This window comes from Helianthus annuus, chromosome 6 (genome assembly GCF_002127325.2).
Source record: "Helianthus annuus cultivar XRQ/B chromosome 6, HanXRQr2.0-SUNRISE, whole genome shotgun sequence".
Taxonomy (NCBI): domain Eukaryota; kingdom Viridiplantae; phylum Streptophyta; class Magnoliopsida; order Asterales; family Asteraceae; genus Helianthus; species Helianthus annuus.
In genome coordinates this window covers 101424899-101445318 of record NC_035438.2, presented here as the reverse complement: position 1 = coordinate 101445318, position 20420 = coordinate 101424899, and the positions used below count along the sequence as shown (strand labels likewise).

The following is a 20420-nucleotide window of genomic DNA, read 5'->3' as shown; positions in this document are numbered from 1 at the left end:
ATGTAATACGAATGATATAAATGATGTTATCGCGAGGTATCGACCAAAATGTGTACGATGATATGCATGTATAGTTGTTTAAACGAAACATTGAGTTTATTGAATCAAATTTAGATTGAGCTTGGTTTAAAAGGGTAGAATATAGTTTGCATATGTAAGAGTATATAAAGTACTTATTGGTCATGCATATCGCATTTCGTAATGAATGGAAATGCTACCTTTGTTTTAAAAGAGTTTACGAGATCCGAAGATGGTCGGTCCCCATGGAGTCTTCTTGCCCACGTGTTTTGAAAAATAGGTGTAGGAAAAAGGTAAGTTCGTTTCATCTAACAAGAAATTTTGGAGTTTTTTGTGAATACGTTGATCCTTGGAAAAGGGATTTATCAAAGGTCTTAGTGTTCATTTTAAAGGGTTTAGACAAATGGTTCGTTGATGTTGGAAATATTCTTTGGTAAAACGATCTCATAATATCTATAAGATCCTATAGGTAATTGAGAAAGGTTGGTTTGGTTTCAATTTAGAATGGAAGTCTCTAGTATGACGATATAATGTGAGCAAGTTTTAGTGATTAAGTCGAATACGAAGTTCATGGGCAAGAGTTTCATTGGGCCGATTAAATTGATAGGTAGCATTTCGTAAGGTTTGGAAATTCATGTAGTAAAACGGTAAAGACATGATTAAGAATCTTGTGTATATGATTTGAGTGAAAATGGGTGGTAGAATAAGAAGTACGTTTGATAAACAATGTATTTTGAAATCGGTATAAGTAGGTATTTTGAATAATGATAAATGATTTAGGTATAAAACATGATCGGGTTTGCATAATAAAATATTTTGAAAGAGAAGTTTTGGGTAACGGTCACCTAAGTAAGGGAATCACCCCTAACTCGTTGGTGAGGTCGTTTTAAGGGAAGAGGGGTGGAGTCAATCGTCAAGGTAAGGAAGTCACTCCAATCTCGATGATACCTCTCCACTAGTTGTTACAAGGAATATGAATTTAAATTATATGAAAATCATGCATATATAAATGTATCGAAAAGGTTCGATATGTTGTGCGTGTGAAAAGAGAAATCAAAGGTAAACTCGAGGTTGAAAGATTGCATCGTATAAAATGAACAATAGAAACACATGTTTGACCAAAGTTTGGAGTGTTCCAAACGGAACTTTGACTAACCAAAGTGGTCGAAAAGTCTTTTGAATTTGAGGAGCATGCTTTGGCCTAATAGGTAAAATACTCTCGCCGACAAGTCGGTTAACGGTATTTACCCTTCCGGTTACTACATGTCCCAAATCAATCGAAGTTTCGAGACTTGGCGGGATTTATGAAAAAAATCAAGGAGTGGAACTAGTCGACAAGGTGCGGGTTTCACCCCTATCTTGACGATTTCGTATCCTAAGTGTGGTTGGTACTCGTCGGGTCAAAATTTAAATTTCGACATGTTGACGAGGGTCCACTAGAATTTGAAATTTGAGATTTGCCATTTAGATGTGGATTTCACTCCTAGCTCAATGGCGATATCTCGTGTAAAAAGAAGAATAGATAGATTGAGAGTCGTTCACTAAATTGTGGGTTTCACGCCTATTTTGGTGAATTCGTCTCATTTGTACAATATGAGTGTTGTCGGATTTAGAATAATCGAGTAAAATGCATGAGGGAAGTGTATGTCGAAGGAGATACACAAACAAGTATAAACACATAAGAAAGCATATCAAGGATGATACTTAAATAATGAAATAAAACAAGTATTAACACATAGAGAATTATGTCAAGAATAACACATAAAGAATCAAACAACGAAACAAGTGTTAACACATAATAAAACAAGCATTAATGCGTAAGAATAACATGTCGAATATTACACATGAGTAACATACATGTTTAAAAGAGCATAAATAAGTAACAAATAAAGTATCATGTAGTAGTCCAAGCAAAGCATACGAATAAGGTTCTAAAACTATAGACTAGGCTAAAGCATTCCTACTTTTCCTAATTCCCTATAGTTATGGCTCTGATACCAATCTGTCACACCCCAACCAATGGCGGAAACATCGGGATGAGACGAAGTGTGAAGATTGCTAGAGACATCATAACGCTATTTGTGACAATATTTAGAAAATCCAAATTTCATTTCATTTCATAACTTCAAATAGTCAACATTACAAGAAATTCAAATACAACAAGTTCAACAAAACAACATGATAACATAACAAAATTTGATACAACATATTAAACCCTAACGTCTATATGTGTATCTAGGCATCAACGCTATTTCTTTTCTTAGCATCGTCCTCATCAACCTGTAACATGTTTAAAATAATTCAATGCAAAAGCAAAGGCGAGTATACAAGTTTGGTACATACATAGCATAAGATAAAAGTGTGAACAATTCCTCATAGCAAGCATGCGGTTCAAGATAACATTAAATATGGCATGTGTATAACATATCAAACCAAGAAAACGCAACTTGCTCATGACATAACCAAAGTTTCAGTAGAGGCGGGTCGTTAATCCTATAGCGCTACATATGTCAAGGTTTGGCTCGTACGAAGTTAATGATAAGTTCAACACATAAGAATCACCCAAATTTAAAGTATCAAGCCATCACATATACAAGCATTGTTATAGGAATGTTCGTGTGTTTAGACAAAAGTTCATGTGTAAGTTTCAATTGGTAAACATGTTACACCCCAAAAGTGGTAAAAGTAAAAGGGGAAAAGTACGAGTATACTCACAAAGTTTGCATATGTTTTCCGATTATCCAATTGTTGACGAGTAGAGATTTAGAGTCCGAATGTATAAGGGTTAAAGTTCAAGTATGTTTAGAGTCGAGATTCGGTGTTTAAAACAACATAAAAATAAGATATGAGAATAACATGGAAAATAATCATTTAGTACATATGATGCTTGTTCTTGACACTAGGAAACTCGAAGGAGTTTAGATGTTTTCATGGAACAAGGTTCCATTAGAATCGTGACAAGTTATCATAGTCTAGGATGATGTAATCTAGTACCCCGACATATGAACACTAGTTCATCATCAAAGATTCGATTATTCGAATAATATATTTAGGTTATATAATATATGTCCAATAGTTCAAGCATGAGGTAGAAGATTAAAATCTTCATTTTGGTACCTCTAAATGTCATAGAAGTCATGTAGGAGGTAGGAAGATCAAGTCTTCCATTTAGGCACCTCTATGTGTTCACCACTACACTTGATGTAAAAAAACAACCAAGGAGGGTCATGAACATACAATAAAGAATAAGAAATATACACACTAACTAAGAGAAATCATCAAATCATGTGAGGATTGTATGTTTGGACAACCCAAGTTGTTCCATAATCACTCATGTATCAAAGACAAAGTTTGACATGACTTGTGGGTTAAAAACCCTAAACAAAACACCAAGTTTATGAGGTTTAATCCTCTGATTTTAAATGTCTCAACCTTGTTTTTAAGCTTAACCAACCATGGGATAAGTTGTAAGCATTAGGACATAGGTATGAGATGTGTTGGACACAAGTTGCATAGGTTTAAACAAGTTTTTGATGAACATAAAAACAAACAGAAAGTTTATGGACTATTTCGGGGCATTTCCAGGTCTGATTTCTCCAAGGAGAAGTCTAGGAATCGAACCCCATGATTATACAAGCAAGTAGGAAAAAGAATCGAGTGAATCGGATAAGAATTGAGTGAGTTATGCCCATTTTCGTGAAGGGGTGTCAATCTACTCGAACCCTTGCTTTCAGCTACGGTTTGGTGGATGTTTTGTGAGTTTTTAGGGTTGCAAAAGTGGTAGGGAGGCTGGTTATAAGTGGTATTTATAGGGGGAAGGATTAGGGTTTCAATGGGTTGGGCTTTGGAAGTGTTTAGAAGGGGTTACACCTTGAAACTAGCCCACAAAACCCAACTATATGGGGCTGAATTTGGCTGAATTTGGGCTGCCATATTTCTTTATTTTTTTTATTTTTTTAAAACATTATAATGAGTAATTTTGTTAGTTAAGTTGTGTAATAATGTGCAACAATGTTTCCCCTAACTTGTAACAAGGTGAAATATGAAATAAAACATGATTTAACTAGGTAAAAAGTGTAATGTACAAGTTTTATTTACGAAGCAAGTTCCGTATTTTACAACGATTACAATGAAAGAATGGTTATAAGAACACAAGATTTCCAAAGTTAGAATTTCACGTAAGGTTTCTAAATGTAGGAAGTTTGAAAACGCAGGGCGTTACAGCAAACGTGCCCAAACCTCAGGGACGATTTTGGCAATTACTCTAACTACCAATAAGACCTGTGCGTGTTGCGGCGCGGGTACATCGCAAACATCGAATGGATTAATCCAAACATTATGTGATGCATTAACCATATGAAAATGCGTGTTTCGAGGTATTTGATTGAAGTCAATGTAACCAGTATAATCAATGTGATTGGATCAAAACATAAAGGAAATCTAATTTATATTGTACATTGATAACATATCATATGTGACCCAACTCATACATAGAAAACGTGATGGGTATAACGGAAAAGCTGCCACGTTTAATCATAAGGGATTAATTGGAGCTTTTGACAAAAAGAAACCAAAATTTGACTCTACTCGATTCGAAACAAAATTTATGAAAGATTCATAAAATAAACCCGAAAACATATTATATTTGACCTGATTGGTTTCGCAAAAAAGTTTTTGTCGAAACGTACACCAAATCAAATTTATCGCGAAATGTACATAAAAATATGCACGCAAAAATGTTTTCTAAACAAAGACGTATTATATTAGACATGAGATCAGATTCATACCGTCACGTACATATAAATATGTACGTAAAATTAGGTTTTTAAGTAAAGGAGGTACAAGGGTAAACTCGAAGCAAATTATTAGTAAAAAACTTAATAGGTTAAAAACGTTCGTAAAACCGTGCCATGTAGCACTAATGCCACACCACTGTCAGCGACCACAAACATCGTTAAATCTCGTAAAAATAAAATAAATAAAAAAGGAAAAAATAACACCGAATAAAAAGCATAAGTAAACTCGTTGAGCCACGCACACCCGGTGTAGCGTGTTAATGTTAAGAGATTAGACCGAAACGTAAAACATAGAAAATGATAACTAAGTCGATCTAGGACCCGCACGTTGCGACGAACCGGTCAAATGGAGAAAAATAGACGCGTTGCGACGAGCCTGCCAAATGGGAAAATAAGATGAAAAAACGGCGAACCCCACACACACATTGCGAAAGATTAAATGTACGGAGAACCAAAGTTGAAAATAAAAAAAAGTGTTGTGATTAAATTGTAAAACATGAAAAACTTTGTGTTAAAAGTATAAAATCAAAAGGGTTAAAATTGATAAATCAATTTTTTTTTTTTTTTGAAATGCTCCCTATGAGTGGGGTTAGTGTAAAAATGGATGGTTTTGTGAGAAGTGTAAGAAGTGTTTTAAGTCCTTAAATCTTGTAATTAATAGTTGAGATTAAGAAGGGCTTAAAATGTAAATTATGTTTTTTTTTACTAATTTGGCAAGATTATGGTTAATAGTGTATTTTTATAATGTATTGTTTAAATATAGAAAATGCCACCAGCTTTAAAGCACATGCATGTTCCACCCATCTTTTTTTGAACGTCAATAACTTTTTATACGTAACATTTTTTTTAAATTTACACCATAATAACAAGCTTTTTTTATCTTTAATATGAGCATCATATTGTTATATTTATATAGATAAAAAAAATTTGTGTATAGCATGATATGAAGCCTACTGGAATGCATGTTTAAAAAATATACTGGAATGCAGGTGTAAAACACCATGAATGCAAATGTAAATGCATGTTTAAAACACCATATGAAAAACATACAAGAACACATACTGGACTGTAGGTTCAAAACACCCTGAATGAAGGTTTAAAATACGATACGAAGAAGACATACTAGTCTGCATGTTTAAAACACCATAAATTGAGGTTTAAAACACCATGAACGCGGGTTTAAAACACCACACATAATGTGCAGTGCAATCATTCCAGATGTTAAAACACCATGACTATATTACGATTCAAGTTATGGTGTTTTTGGAATCTGAATAGTGTTTTATACTTTCAAAATAATCAAAATCATTCTAGATGTTAAAACACTATGACTGTATTGGATTCAAGCTGTGGTATTGTTTTGAATTCGTATGGTGTTTTATACATGTGAATTAACAAAAATGTTGATATGAATTTTATGGATTAAACAGTGCTTGAGATTAGAATTCGAATAATAGAAAGATATCAAATATATTGTTTCCTAAAATCTCTCAAAACACTTATATGGAAAGATTTTGTTAATTAAAATGATTGTTATTGAAATTACTCTATTACCCTTAATATATAATTTTAACTAAAGACACATGTGCTGACCATATTATTTCTTACACTTGTCACACACTTACCACTTTTTATATGATCCTTAATCCTATGCATATATTACAACAACATATAACAATAAAATGTTGCTATTTAAACAATAAAATCTATCATGTCTTCCATAAGTAGTACTCGTATATAACCCTGAAAGTAAATCTATCATGTCTTCCGTAAGTAGTACTCGTATATAACCCTGAAAGTAAATTGGAGGGTTGCATAAGTAACTATTCAATGTATCATTATGACATTATTCACACCGATCATCCCAAAAAATAAATTTATTATTCAGGATTGGTATACACACCTCGTTTGCCTTTACAAAGAGCACGTACTTTTTATCACTCTGTTACAGTTTGTGTCGCATCATTTATGTGTATAATGATATGCATGTTTAACCCCAACATGTAGCGACATGCTCGGCTCATCCATCTATACTAAGTACTATGTAAATGATTTGGAAAGAGCAACGATTTAATTAACATATTATAAATTAGCAACATATTAGTGCATAGAGGTGTTGTACTGTATGCTTTGGGGGATTATTAAAAAAAATTGATATTACACTTTTAACCCAAATCTCCTTGATTTTTTACTTTCAACCCAAAAGTTTTCATCTTTTTCATTTTAACCTCACAACTTTTTTTACTTTCAACTTTGGTCCACTATACTTTATATACTTCTCAAAATTTTCATTTTACGTTTCACTCTAAATTTTACGAGTTAACACGGTGCGACGTACGTGTATGGTTCGACGTTTTTACGTTTTGTTTTACGCTAAGCTCTAAATTTTGCAAGGTAACATGGCGCAACAATGCGTGTGTAGTTCAACGTGTTTCCATTGTCTATTTTTTTCCCGTTTGACAGGTTTGTCACAACGTGCGGGTCCTAAATCGAATTAGTTATTATTTTCTCTGTTTTACGTTTCGGTCTAATTCTCCGCATTAACACGCCGCAACTTCAGTGTTGGTAGTCGCTAGCGGGGATGTGGCATTAATGCTATTTGTCACGGTTTTAAGCCCCCACCGCAACGCGGGAAACTTAATACTAGTTTCAATTTAACTTTAAGCCACTAAAGAACATTATTGTTGTATTTAGACAAGTGTTGATACATAAACAACTTGATTTAGGCCATATGTAATGTGACATTCAACACAACATAACATTACAATACAATGGCTTTCTCTCTGGTTCCTAGGGCGACTTTGGCGATTTTCTCATAAACCCTACTTTTGTTTTCCAATCCTCTTCTTGATCGATCTGGGTTAGGTATTGGGATTTTTCGAATCCTTTATTGGTAAGGAATCTAGACTCTATCCTGGTCTCTAATCTTTTGAAGTCGTGATTAGGTTTGTTCGTTTCTGTTTCGTTCTAGTAGGGTTTGCCGTCATCTTCGTCTAGGGTTTCCACTTCTTGTTAGTTTAGTCTCGTACGTTGCATGTTTCCTTTGTGGCTGCATGATGTCTTCTGTTCCGGTTAACGTTAACAACCCTTTGGGAAAATCTAAGGATGATCCAGGGAAACCCCCTTTATCATTCAAGGGTATGTCCAATCGGGTAGGGGATATAGAAGGTGGGGGGCGTCTGCCTCGTCGTGGCACTATTCTAAGTTTGAATTCTGATCCCAAGAACATCAATGTCATTGATGAGCTTCTAAAAGTTACAGTTCCTGTGGATGTAGAGAATGAGCAGTATGTTCCCATTGATGTAGCGCCTGTCCGTTTGGGTGACAATGGCAACCAAACGTATGCTGAGAAGGTTCAATCACAAAAGCTGAAAAAGGAGGTTAACTTCAGGCATATGGAAGCTATAGATGCCCTGGAGGAAGCGGATGTTGTCATTCCTAAAGAGGCGGTACGTAAAGTAAAAGATAGGTTTGCAAATGTCTTGTATGGATATTTTTTGGGTAGTAGGCTACCGTTTCCAGTGGTAGAATATTATGCCAAAAATGTTTGGAATAAGTTTGGGTTCTCTAAGCTTATGATGAACTCAAACGACTTTTTCTTTTTTAAGTTTGATTCTACAGAGGGTATGAATAAGGTTCTTGAAGGTGGTCCTTGGCTAATCAGGAAAGTTCTGTTATTTCTTAATCTTTGGTCTCCGGCAGTGGCACTTAGAAAGGATGGGATTAAAACGGTTCCTGTTTGGGTAAAATTCCACAATGTGCCTATTGCCGTGTACACTGATGATGGGTTGAGTTTGCTGGCATCGAAGATTGGGATACCCAAGAGGTTGGATAGTTATACTGCTGATATGTGTCTTGAGAATTGGGGTAGAACAAGTTTTGCTCGGGCTATGATTGAAATATCTGCTGATAAAGAACTGAAAGACCATATTGTGGTAGCCATTCCTAAACTGGAGGAAGAGGGATATGTCATGGAGAGAGTCAAGGTTGAGTATGAATGGAGGCCGAAAAGATGTGCAACCTGCTGTTTATTCGGCCATGATGGTTCTTCATGCCCAAAGTCAGAGTCGGTGCAGTCAAAGAAGGTATCTATTGACCAGGAAGGATTTGTAACAGACAAGAGGAAAACAGCGAAACATGTGTTTCCCCAGAAAAAGCAAAAGCCTAAAGTTATTTATAAACCAAAGACTAGCGTTTCTATGCCTGGCCCATCTGGAACGAAACATGATGAAGGGGGCTCTCATAAGGATGGTACCAGTAATGGCGGTATTGGCAACAATAAAAGCTATCTGAATTTGCGTAATTCTTACTCTGCTCTTTCGAGTAATCTAGTAGCGGATGGTGAGTCGTTTGTGGACCTGAGGTATAAGAGTGGTTCTAATAGAATTCAGGAGGATGACGATGGTGTGTTGGATCAACTGCCAACTGAAATCTCAGAGTTTATGGCTGCAGATACGATTGCAAAACCTACTGAGGGGGCAAGCACTCCCGGATCAAATGGTGTTAATGGGTAGCATAATGGTTTGGAATGTTAGGGGATTGAACCGTCCCCTGAAACAAAGAGAGGTTCACCAGCTAATTACTGAAAATCATCTTAGTATCTGTGCAGTTTAGAGTCGCATGTTAAGCTCACTTGTAAAGGGGTATTTCGTAAATGGGAGTGGTCTTCTAATGGTAGTAGTTGTTCGAGGGGTACAAGAATTATAGTCGGATGGAATAAGGATACGGTGGACCTTATGGTCATCCATCATACGGACCAGGTTCTGCATGTGCAAGTTCGTTTCAAATCGGATGACAAAGTGTTCTTCTGTTCATTTATATATGCCGAGAATAAGTATCAGGATAGAAGAGATCTCTGGGAAAGCCTATGTAAACACAAAAGCTTTGTTGGGGGATAGGCCGTGGGTGGTGATGGGAGACTTTAACTCGGCACTTTCTTTGGAGGATTGCGTTGTTGGAGCTTCTAACCTTTCCATTGGTATGAGAGAGTTCTATGAGTGCGTCCAACATAATGAGCTACTTGATATTAAAAGCCATGGAATGCATTTCACTTGGAATCAAAAACCGAAACAAGGGGTGGGTGTGCTTAAAAAGCTGGATAGGATCATGGGTAATATTCACTTCCTGGATATGTATCCTGATGCTTATGCTTTGTTTCATCCGTACCGTATCTCAGACCATACCCCTTGTATTCTTAACTTTCATAAGTTCAAACACACTCGGCCGAAACCCTTTAAATTCGCTAATTTTTGGTGACTAAGGAGGGCTTCATCCAAAGTGTGTCTAATGTTTGGGCCAAGGAAATACAAGGGGTCACGATGTTCTCAGTAGTTAACAAACTTACACTCTTGAAGACTCCTCTGAGGCGTCTATTATTTGAGCAAGGTAATCTTCATAAACGGGTTCAAACGCTGAGATCGAAGTTGGATAATATCCAAAAGGCTATCGATGTAAACCCGTGGGATGAGTCGCTGAGGGAGGCTGAATCCAATTGCCTTAAAGAGTTTCAATCCGCTTCTTATGATGAAGAATGCTTCTTGAAGCAAAAAGCCAAAGTGGACTGGTTGATGGCGGGAGATTCTAACTCTAATTTTTTTCACAACTGTGTGAAAACTAGAAACTCTTATGGTAAGATTCACAACATTCAAGACGTTAATGGCAACCAGTTCAAGGGAGACGATGTGTATGCTGCTCTGGTTAACCACTATTCTGATTTTTTGGGTACGTCTTTGCATGTTGATAACCTGGATGTTAATGACCTGTTTTCTAATGTCCTTGAGTCGAATGTTGCAAATGCTATGGTTCGTCAAGTTACCCGAGAGGAGGTGAAGAATGCTATGTTTTCTATAGGGGAGAATAAGGCTCCGGGCCCGGATGGGTACACGTCGGCGTTTTTCAAGAATTCTTGGGAGATCGTTGGTGATGAGGTTACGAAAGCTATCCTTGAATTCTTTGACAATGGGAAGATGTTGAAGCAAATAAATCATACTATCATCGCTTTGGTCCCAAAAGTCAATACCCCTAACTCGGTGGTGGATTACAGGCCGATCTCTTGTTGCAACGTGATATATAAATGCATCAGCAAAATTATAACTGATAGAATTAAAGGTAGTTTAGATGTTTTGGTCAATATAAACCAATCTGCCTTTGTTCCTGGTAGAAAGATATCTGACAATATTCTTCTCACTCAGGAATTAATGCATAATTATCACTTAAACATTGGCCCTCCTAGGTTTTAAGATTGATATCCATAAGGCCTATGACACAGTGAGCTGGTCCTTTTTAGAAGACATTCTGGTTGCTTTCGGATTCCATCAGAAAATGGTTCAGTGGATCATGGTTTGTGTTACATCCGTCTCATACTCGTTAAGCATAAATGGCAATCTTCATGGGCATTTCAAGGGCAAACGTGGTCTGAGGCAGGGTGACCCGATGTCTCCTTATCTATTTACTTTGGTTATGGAGGTTCTTTCTCTTCTTTTAAGGAATGCAGCCTCTTCTAACAATGTGTTTAGATACCATCTTCATTGTAAGAAGCAGAAGATCATCAGTGTTTCATTTGCCGATAACTTATTTCTATTTGTGAATGGAGACTCAGCATCGGTTAAGGTATTGAGAGACTCTCTTCAGCGGTTTACTAGGGTCTCGGGGTTGGTTCCCAGCATGTTAAAAAGCACTGTTTTTTTGGCAATGTTTCTTATTCTATTAAACAGGAAATTCTAAGTGTTATGCCGTTCCAAGAGGGTTCGCTCCCTGTAAGATACTTGGGTGTTCCCTTAATATCCTCTAAGCTATCGTATAAGGACTGTAAGGTGCTTGTTGAGAAAATGGAAAAGAGGATTAATAACTGGACTACTAAATCGCTTTCTTTTGCTGGTAGATTACAGTTGGTGAATTCGGTTCTTTCGGCTATGCATATATATTGGGCTACGGTGTTCTTTCTCCCAGCGAAAATTATCAATGATTTGGAAAGACGTATGCGAGAGTTTTTATGGTCTGGTAATTACTCTCGGACCGTCAAAGCTAAGGTGTCTTGGAAGGTCGTCTGCCTCCCTAAGTGTGAGGGTGGTTTGGGAGTTTGAAGTATCTCGGATGTTAACAAAGCTCTTTTATTGTCTCACGTTTGGAGCATTCTTACTTATAGAAAATCATTATGGGTGCAATGGATCCATATGTACAAGCTTAAAGGCAGAAGTTTCTGGGAGATCCCTTGTAGAGGCCGCATGTCATGGGGATGGAGGAAACTTCTTGCGATTCGTAGTCTTATTCGGCCATTCTTATGGAAATCAATTGGGAGTGGGGCTGATACGAATGCATGGAGTGATATGTGGTGCGATTATTCCCCTCTTCGAGCTTTCATCAGTCCTAGAGTTATTGCTAATGCAGGCTTCACCATACACTCCTCGGTTGCTGACTTGGTTAATCCGTATGGTCAATGGAGATGGCTGGTTGCTTGGCATGATATTTTCCCAGTTTTAATTAATATAGATGCCCCCAGTTTATGTGCAACTGTTTGTGACCGGTTGATTTGGAAGGACCTTCATGGTAATGCACGGCCTTTTTCTTCTTCGGAGGTTTGGAACAATATCCGACATCGTGAGAGTGAGGTGTCATGGGTTAACATGGTGTGGTTCAAGCAATGTATTCTGAAACACTCGTTTCACCTTTGGTTGGTTATTCGTAACAAACTTAAGACACATGACAGATTATCTGTGTGGGAAGCAGGTAGTGGCATAAATTTAAATCACATGTGTTGTCCGTTATGCACTCATGACAGGGACTCGAGGGATCACCTATTTTTTGAATGTTCTTTCGCTTCTCAGGTTTGGAACAATATCCGTTGTCTTACAGATATGGAAGATGTGAATGGTAGCTGGTCCGAATAATGAGCTGGATGGACCGCAACTCGAGTTTGCAGAAGCCGGATACTGTTGTCAGTCGGTTGGTGGTTGCGGTTGCAACGTATTTCATATGGCAAGAGCGCAATAACAGGTTGTTTACTCGGAACCATCGTTCGGCTAAGGTGGTGTCTCAGGAGATTACTAACATTGTTCGTATGAAGCTTCTTACCTTCAAGTTCAAACGAAGATTTGTGAATGGAAGCTTGGTAGAAAAGTGGAAGATTCCTAGCAGCAACGTAGAGAATGATCCTGGCTAGGAGTAGTTTTCTGTTTTTGGTTTGTATGGTCTTGGCTGGGGTTTAGTTTTTTTTGTGTGTTGTGGCCTTGGTGCCTAGTTGTGTTTTCTCTTTTTATTTGGTTGTTTTGGTTTCTAGTCTTGGTGTGTCAAGGCTAGCAGGTGTGTGGTATTTCAGCCACACCTTTGTACTTATGAGTTGATTTATAAAATTTACCGGGGTAACCCTTTACCCAAAAAAATGTAATGTAACAACCCGAACTTTCAAGATCTGTAACGTTCAATCTTTTGATCTTTACTTCTCGTCATCTTTCTTTAATACGTTGAAACGTTCTGTTTGTATAACTTTGTTAAACTGATTGGTACAATGACTTAATAAGTGAAGTTTCGACATTTGGGCCGCATCTCCACCTGCTAACAATCCGTCAATGTATCAGCTCTCAACATGGGCCACCGAGCCCACTGAACATTTAGGTTGATTTCGGCCAACACCTTTTATGTTATCATTTGATCTTGGTCCACCTAACTATTTGACATCGGCCCACATGTATTGTGTTTTATTATCACCGGCCCACTTAGATAACCAAATCACTAATCAATTATGAACCCTATTAGATAACCGGCCCACTTCCTTGTTATTTTATGAACCCACCAGTCCAGTCAAAGCCTAAACCGCCCTAAACCTTCATGTTGTATATGTACGTAATAGGGATAGTTGATTTGATAGAAACTCAAAAACTAAACCCTATTCCTTAACCATACGTGCGACGGACGTAGGATACCCCCCCTGTTTGTTGTCAAAGCCTCCTTCTTGTGGATACCAAAACCGTTGCATCTTGCAAGAACCAACCTTCTGGTTAGTCACTTATACATGTGTTAATTCAATTCTTGTTTCATGGTGATCATTATATGTTAGTAAACATGCAGTCGTTATGTATTAATGTTCTTGTAGATCGAAAGTTAGGGGTATTAAGGTTGATAATTGAAGTGCTGTTACATGATTGATGTTCGTTATTATGTATGGTATATGTGTTTGATTGCGTCTGTTACGTCCGATGCATGGCCGATAGGCATAATAATGGATGATGATGAAGCCTGGGTGTTTCGTCGATAAAGTTGACACATGGAGCAGTGGACTAAGTTAATTATGTTGTTGATTATGCGTGATAATGAAGTCCTGTTATTGACTGTGATGCTTAATTGTGTGTATATTTGCATGTGTATAATTGCATGTGTTGTCAGTAGGCATGTGATGACTATATGCCTATATGTACCTCTAGATTAGATATAACATGTGAAGTACTGTGAACAAGAACAGATTATTAGGTATGAGGATAATGATTAAGATATAGTGTGTTGATGAATGTGCATGCTAATAATATTATATTGTTGACTTTGTTAATGATGACCACCGAATCTTTGTTTTGAATTAATTGTTCACGTGATGATCTAGCATTAGCATTAAACAACTCTATTCAACAATTTTGACATGCACTAATTGAATTAAGACCGACAACTTTGAAATGGTATCAACTCAACTTGATTTTGATTGGACCACTTCAACTGTGATGCATTAATGGGTTGTTGGTTCAACACAAATCTGATTGGGCCACACACACACATAACTTATACACTAATGGAATGGGCCGGCTGGATTATAAGTTGTTTTGTATGTGATAACATTTAATCATCTAATCATGATTGGCAATAACTGGAGTTGTGTATAAATGCATAAACCCCACGAATTGGGTCACGATGTGAAGTGTATTCCCTGGGCGGGCCGGAGAAACATGATGGGCTGTTGACAGGTTGGGCTGGCTGGGATGGGCTTAAATTGTTACTTAAGTGCAAACTAGTTGGCCAATGTTTGTAGTATGGTACTAGAGTATGTATTATGGTATGAAATTGTTATGTGAGCAGCATGTGAATAGTTTAAATGACATATGTGACAAATGCTTTCGTGAGACATGATCAGTGTTGATTGACAGATACAACTTATACAATTTATTTAGTAACTAGTGCACTATTTGTGTAGTATGTGCAAAAAGTGTATAACATATGTGATTTATGTGTATGGGAAACTGACCGGCATTGAAACCATACTAGGATTCGGGTATCCAACTAAAAACGAGTAATTAACCTTACCGAGCAAACCAAGGTGAGTTCACTGCTCTTTTTCCAAGCATGCATCTCGGGAGGGATATCGGGTAACGTTCTAGGGAGGAATGCTAGTTATTGGGATGTTTGTTATTATTACTCAGTTTCTATCACGTAGGACCCCTTACATCTACCGACAGTTGCCGAGGAGGCAACGAGGTTATTAGTTGATAGCGCTATTAGGTTTGGCACCCTCACACCGTACTAGGGTGGTCGGGCGTGAACTAATTTCCTTAAAGCATGGCCAATGTTTTGATAGAGACATTGGGGTTGGGCAAACACATCTTGTAGCCATTTCGGTAATCGAGTTAATAACAACATCAAATCAAATTGTTAAACTATTTTATACATGTATCTGGTAAACTGAACTCGGTAACCAAACTTTGAACTCACCAACGTTGTCTGACACACTTGTTTGCATGCTTGTAGGTCGTTAGCTGTTTGCATTGGAACTTGCTGTCTGGAGTAGCTGGAGAGGTCATGGGTCGACTGGGGGACATAATGCTATTGATTTCTTGATCCTATATATTGGTTTTTAAACTATTTAACTTCGTTTAATTTTGCTTCCGCTGAATACTTGGGTTTTCTTTTGAACTTGGATGGTGTTTTATTAATAATCAAGAACTTTATTTTAGAAACATGTATGGGTTCTATGTAATTAGTGGCTCATTGCTGGTACGTCACACGCCTATCAGGGACACTCCATAAGTGGTATCTTGGGGGTGTGACAGTTTGGTATCAGAGCCACTGGTTATAGTGAACTTGGTTTTAAAACGTTGTTATAAAACCAGACTATAACCGAACAACTTCGAAAATCGACCATGACACTCAGCTCCAGATTGCAAGGTTCGTCTTCTGTTACTTTATGCATTACTTGATTAGTAGTCACACACTCACAACCTACATGAAAACGACATACTAGATTTGATAAGTGTAGCACTACCCTTCGGCTTTTGTAAATCATGATTCTGTAGCACCCACTGCTTGGCTATTTGAATGCGGGGGAAACTTTTAGCGCAAGTTAAGAGGCACTGAGATGAGCATGCAAATTACCTTATTACTATGGGTGCACACATAATAATAATGTGGGGTGCATGTAAGTCCCAGTGAGGCTTAACGAACGTGAGAAGGATTCTGCCCTATTATGTGTAAACTTGATAGTAGTGGATTTTAATGTGATACTTAACTTTTACCTCGTTTCGACCCTTAAGATAGTTCCTTCTCTTATATAGAACCATGAGTGGACGTGGAGGAGGCCGAGGTGGCGGACGTGGCCACATTGCTATGACGCAGGCCGAATTAACCAACCTGATCAACACTCGTGTAGCTGAAGCTCTAGCGGCTTACCAGGCTGGTACAATATATGCCGATTATTTTCTATCCTTGTGTCGTATACTCGAATCTTACCTGTGTGTTGTACGTTCTTTCGTTTTAGGTCAACCTGCGAATCAAAACAATCCACATGCTCCACCTGCTTGTACGTTCAAGATGTTTATGGATTGTAAGCCACAGACCTTCAGTGGGACTGAAGGGGCTGTAGGACTCTTGCGATGGTTTGAGAAATCAGAATCGGTATTTGCGATGTGTAACTGTCCTGCTGAGGACAGAGTGAAGTATGCTACGGGCACGCTCGAGGATGGTGCCCTGGCGTGGTGGAATGCCCAGGTTCAGATGTTGGGTATCGAAATGGCTAATGCCACCACTTGGGATGACTCTAAGGAATTGATGAGGGAGGAGTATTGTCCCTGTGATGAGGTTCAGAAACTGGAGAACGAGTATTATATTCTGAAAATGGAGGGATCTGAGATAGAAGCATACACGAGGAGGTCCAATGATTTATCAACTTTATGCCCTAACTTGTCTCGACCCCCACCTCGTCGAATCGAGTTGTATCTCAAGGGCTTAGCACCGGCTGTTAAGGGGTACGTTACTGCTGCAAACCTAGACAATCTGCCCCGTATCGTCCGTTTAGCACATAAGATTACTGACCAAGAGGTCGAACGTGACAATTTGCCGCCACGTGTTTCAGCTACTACTTCGACTGCTACAGCCACCACACCTGCTAGTGATAATAAATGCAAGTGGAACGATACTGATAAAGCAACTAGTGCAGGTCAATCTCAGAAAAGGTCCGATAACAACCACAACCGCAGTTTCAGTCAGTCTTCTTCAGTTAATCAAGGCCAGGGCAGCAATCAGAATCAGGGTTCCTATGTTGGAAAGAAGCCACAGTGCAACAAGTGTGGCTATCATCACTATGGACAGTGCCTCCGAACTTGTCGTAGATGTGAGAAAGTGGGCCATGAGGCCAAAGACTGTAGAGCCCCACAGCCAAAGCAGCAGCAGCAGCAAAGCCAGCAGCACCAGTGACAGCAAAGGCAACAACCTCAGCAGAATCAGGGTTTTAAGAAAGGGTGTTTTCAGTGCGGGGACGAGGGCCACTTCAAGCGGGATTGCCCTCAGCTGAATCAGAATGCCAATAACCACAACAATGCTGGGAACAATAACAACAGGAACAACAACAATGGGGGCAATGGAGGAAATGGTGCACACGGGAGGGTGTTCACTATTGGAGCTGGGGAAACTAGGAATGATGGCAATGTAGTGACGGGTACGTTTTCTATAAATGATTTATTTGCTTCTGTTCTATTCGACTCTGGTGCCGATTGGAGTTATGTGTCCTTGGAGTTCAGCCGTCAGTTAGGGTTGACTCCCACACCTCTTGTAAATAAGCATGTAGTAGAATTAGCTGATGGTAATTCGATAGAGGCTTCTCATGTTCTGTTTGGTTGTAAACTCGATCTCATGGGTCAAGTGTTCGACATTGACCTACTCCCTGTTACTCTTGGAAGTTTTGATGTAGTCATTGGCATGGATTGGCTGTCCAAGCACCAGGTGGAAATTCTTTGCAAGGAGAAAATCGTGCGTATTCCTCTCCCTAGCGGAGAATCCTTATCGGTTCAGGGTCATCATAGTGGTGCCATGGTTGGTATTATCTCGGCAATGAAGGCTCAGAAGTGTTTACGCAAGGGCTACCCTGCTCTTTTAGCTCTTGTTTCTGACTCACAGTCTGATGAGAGAAGGATCGAGGATTTTCCAGTGGTTCGTGAATTTCCCGATGTATTTCATGAAGAACTCCCTGGTTTACCTCCACATCGTCAGGTGGAATTTCAAATCAACCTCGCGCCAGGAGCAGCCCCGATTGCTCGTGCTCCTTATCGTCTTGCGCCAGGAGAGTTACAGGAGTTGTCGAATCAACTCCAAGAGCTGTTGGATAGGGGTTTTATCCGACCTAGCTCTTCGCCTTGGGGAGCCCTAGTACTGTTTGTGAAGAAGAAGGATGGGTCCTTTCGGATGTGCATAGATTATCGTGAGCTCAACAAGGTGACAATCAAAAATCGCTACCCTTTACCACGCATTGACGACTTGTTTGACCAGCTGCAAGGGTCAAGTTTTTATTCTAAGATCGACTTAAGGTCGGGCTATCATCAGGTACGAGTCAGGGAAGAGGATGTACCAAAGACAGCTTTTCGAACGCGGTATGGGCACTACGAGTTTTTGGTTATGCCGTTCGGAATGACTAATGCACCAGCGGTCTTCATGGATCTCATGAACCGCGTGTGCAAACCGTATCTCGACGACTTTGTCATTGTTTTCATCGACGACATCTTGATTTACTCCAAGAGCGAGGAGGACCATGAGCGACATCTACGTCTTATCTTGGAGCTCCTGAGGAAGGAGCAGCTGTACGCGAAGTTTTCTAAGTGTGATTTCTGGATTCGAGAAGTACATTTTCTTGGGCATATTGTTAATGAAAAGGGGATACACGTGGATCCTGCTAAGATCGACGCTATTAGGAATTGGGCGGCACCAAAGAATCCTTCGGAGGTGCGACAATTTCTTGGTCTTGCAGGGCACTATCGTCGGTTCATTCAGGATTTCTCAAAAATCGCTCAACCTCTTACCTCCTTGACGCAGAAGAACGTAGTTTATTCTTGGGGAACGAAGCAGGAGGATGCTTTCCAACTTTTGAAGCAGAAATTGTGCAGCGCACCGATTTTATCTCTACCAGAGGGTACCGAGGATTTTGTGGTTTATTGTGATGCTTCTATTCAGGGCCTCGGTTGCGTGTTGATGCAGCGCAACAAAGTGATAGCATATGCTTCTCGACAGTTGAAGGTGCATGAGAAAAATTATACGACTCATGACTTGGAGTTAGGAGCTGTGGTTTTCGCGTTGAAGATCTGGAGGCATTATCTGTACGGTACCAAATGCACCATCTACACCGATCACAGAAGCCTTCAGCATATCTTCGACCAGAAAGAATTCAATATGCGACAACGGCGTTGGATAGAGCTTTTCAATGATTATGAGTGTGCCATCAAGTACCATCCGGGCAAGGAAAATGTTGTGGCCGACACCCTCAGTCGAAAGGATACTGCACCCAAGCGTGTGCGAGCATTACAACTCACCATTCAATCTAGTCTTCCTTCCTAGATACGAGATGCCCAGGTAGAAGCGTTGAAACTAGAAAACGTCAGGGCTGAAGCTCTACGCGGCTCAAGGCAACGGTTAGAACAAAAGGGAGACGGCGCCTACTACGTAACCGGACGCATCTGGGTCCCACTCTATGGCAATTTACGAGAACTTGTAATAGAGGAAGCACATAAGTCACGCTACTCAGTACATCCTGGTTCGGATAAGATGTACGTCGACCTGAAGACTACGTATTGGTGGCCTAGCATGAAAGCTCACATAGCAACTTACGTTAGCAAATGTTTGACTTGTGCTAAAGTCAAAGCGGAGCATCAGAAGCCCGCGGGTCTACTTCAGCAGCCAAAGATACCCACGTGGAAGTGGGAGCAGACCGCCATGGATTTCGTTACAGGGTTACCAAGGACTCAGGCTGGAAACGATACTATTTGGGTGATTGTTGACCATCTCACGAAGTCAGCGCATTTTCTGGCAATCAAGGAAACAGATAAGTTTTCACAGCTGGCAGCAGTTTATCTTAAGGAGGTGGTTTCTAGACACGGGGTGCCAACTTCTATCATCTCGGATCGGGATCCGCGTTTCACTTCTGAATTGTGGCAGTCAATGCATAAATCGTTCGGTTCACAACTTGATATGAGTACCGCTTATCACCCACAGACGGATGGTCAGAGTGAGCGCACCATTCAGACGCTTGAGGACATGCTGCGGGCATGTGTTATCGACTTTGGCAAGAGCTGGGAAAAACACCTGCCGTTGATAGAGTTCTCTTACAACAACAGTTACCACACTAGTATTCAGGCAGCTCCGTTCGAAGCATTA

The 20420-nt window shown here is 39.4% G+C and overlaps 1 protein-coding gene across 1 annotated transcript; it reads left to right on the top strand.

Annotated features, from left to right (window-relative positions):
• Nucleotides 1–11986: 11986 nt before the first annotated feature.
• Nucleotides 11987–12687, top strand: LOC110933805. Its single transcript, XM_035974218.1, has 2 exons — nucleotides 11987–12539; nucleotides 12638–12687. Exons 1-2 carry the CDS (start codon nucleotides 11987–11989, stop codon nucleotides 12685–12687), a joined length of 603 nt encoding a protein of 200 aa, XP_035830111.1.
• The last annotated feature ends 7733 nt before the right edge of the window (nucleotides 12688–20420 follow it).

Coding starts and splice junctions, on each gene's coding strand:
- LOC110933805 (XM_035974218.1), top strand. CDS start 11,987: ATGTACAAGCTTAAAGGCAGAAGTTTCTGGGAGATCCCTTGTAGAGGC. Junction 12,540..12,637: donor ATTATCTGTGTGGGAAGCAG/GTAGTGGCATAA, acceptor TTCGCTTCTCAG/GTTTGGAACAATATCCGTTG.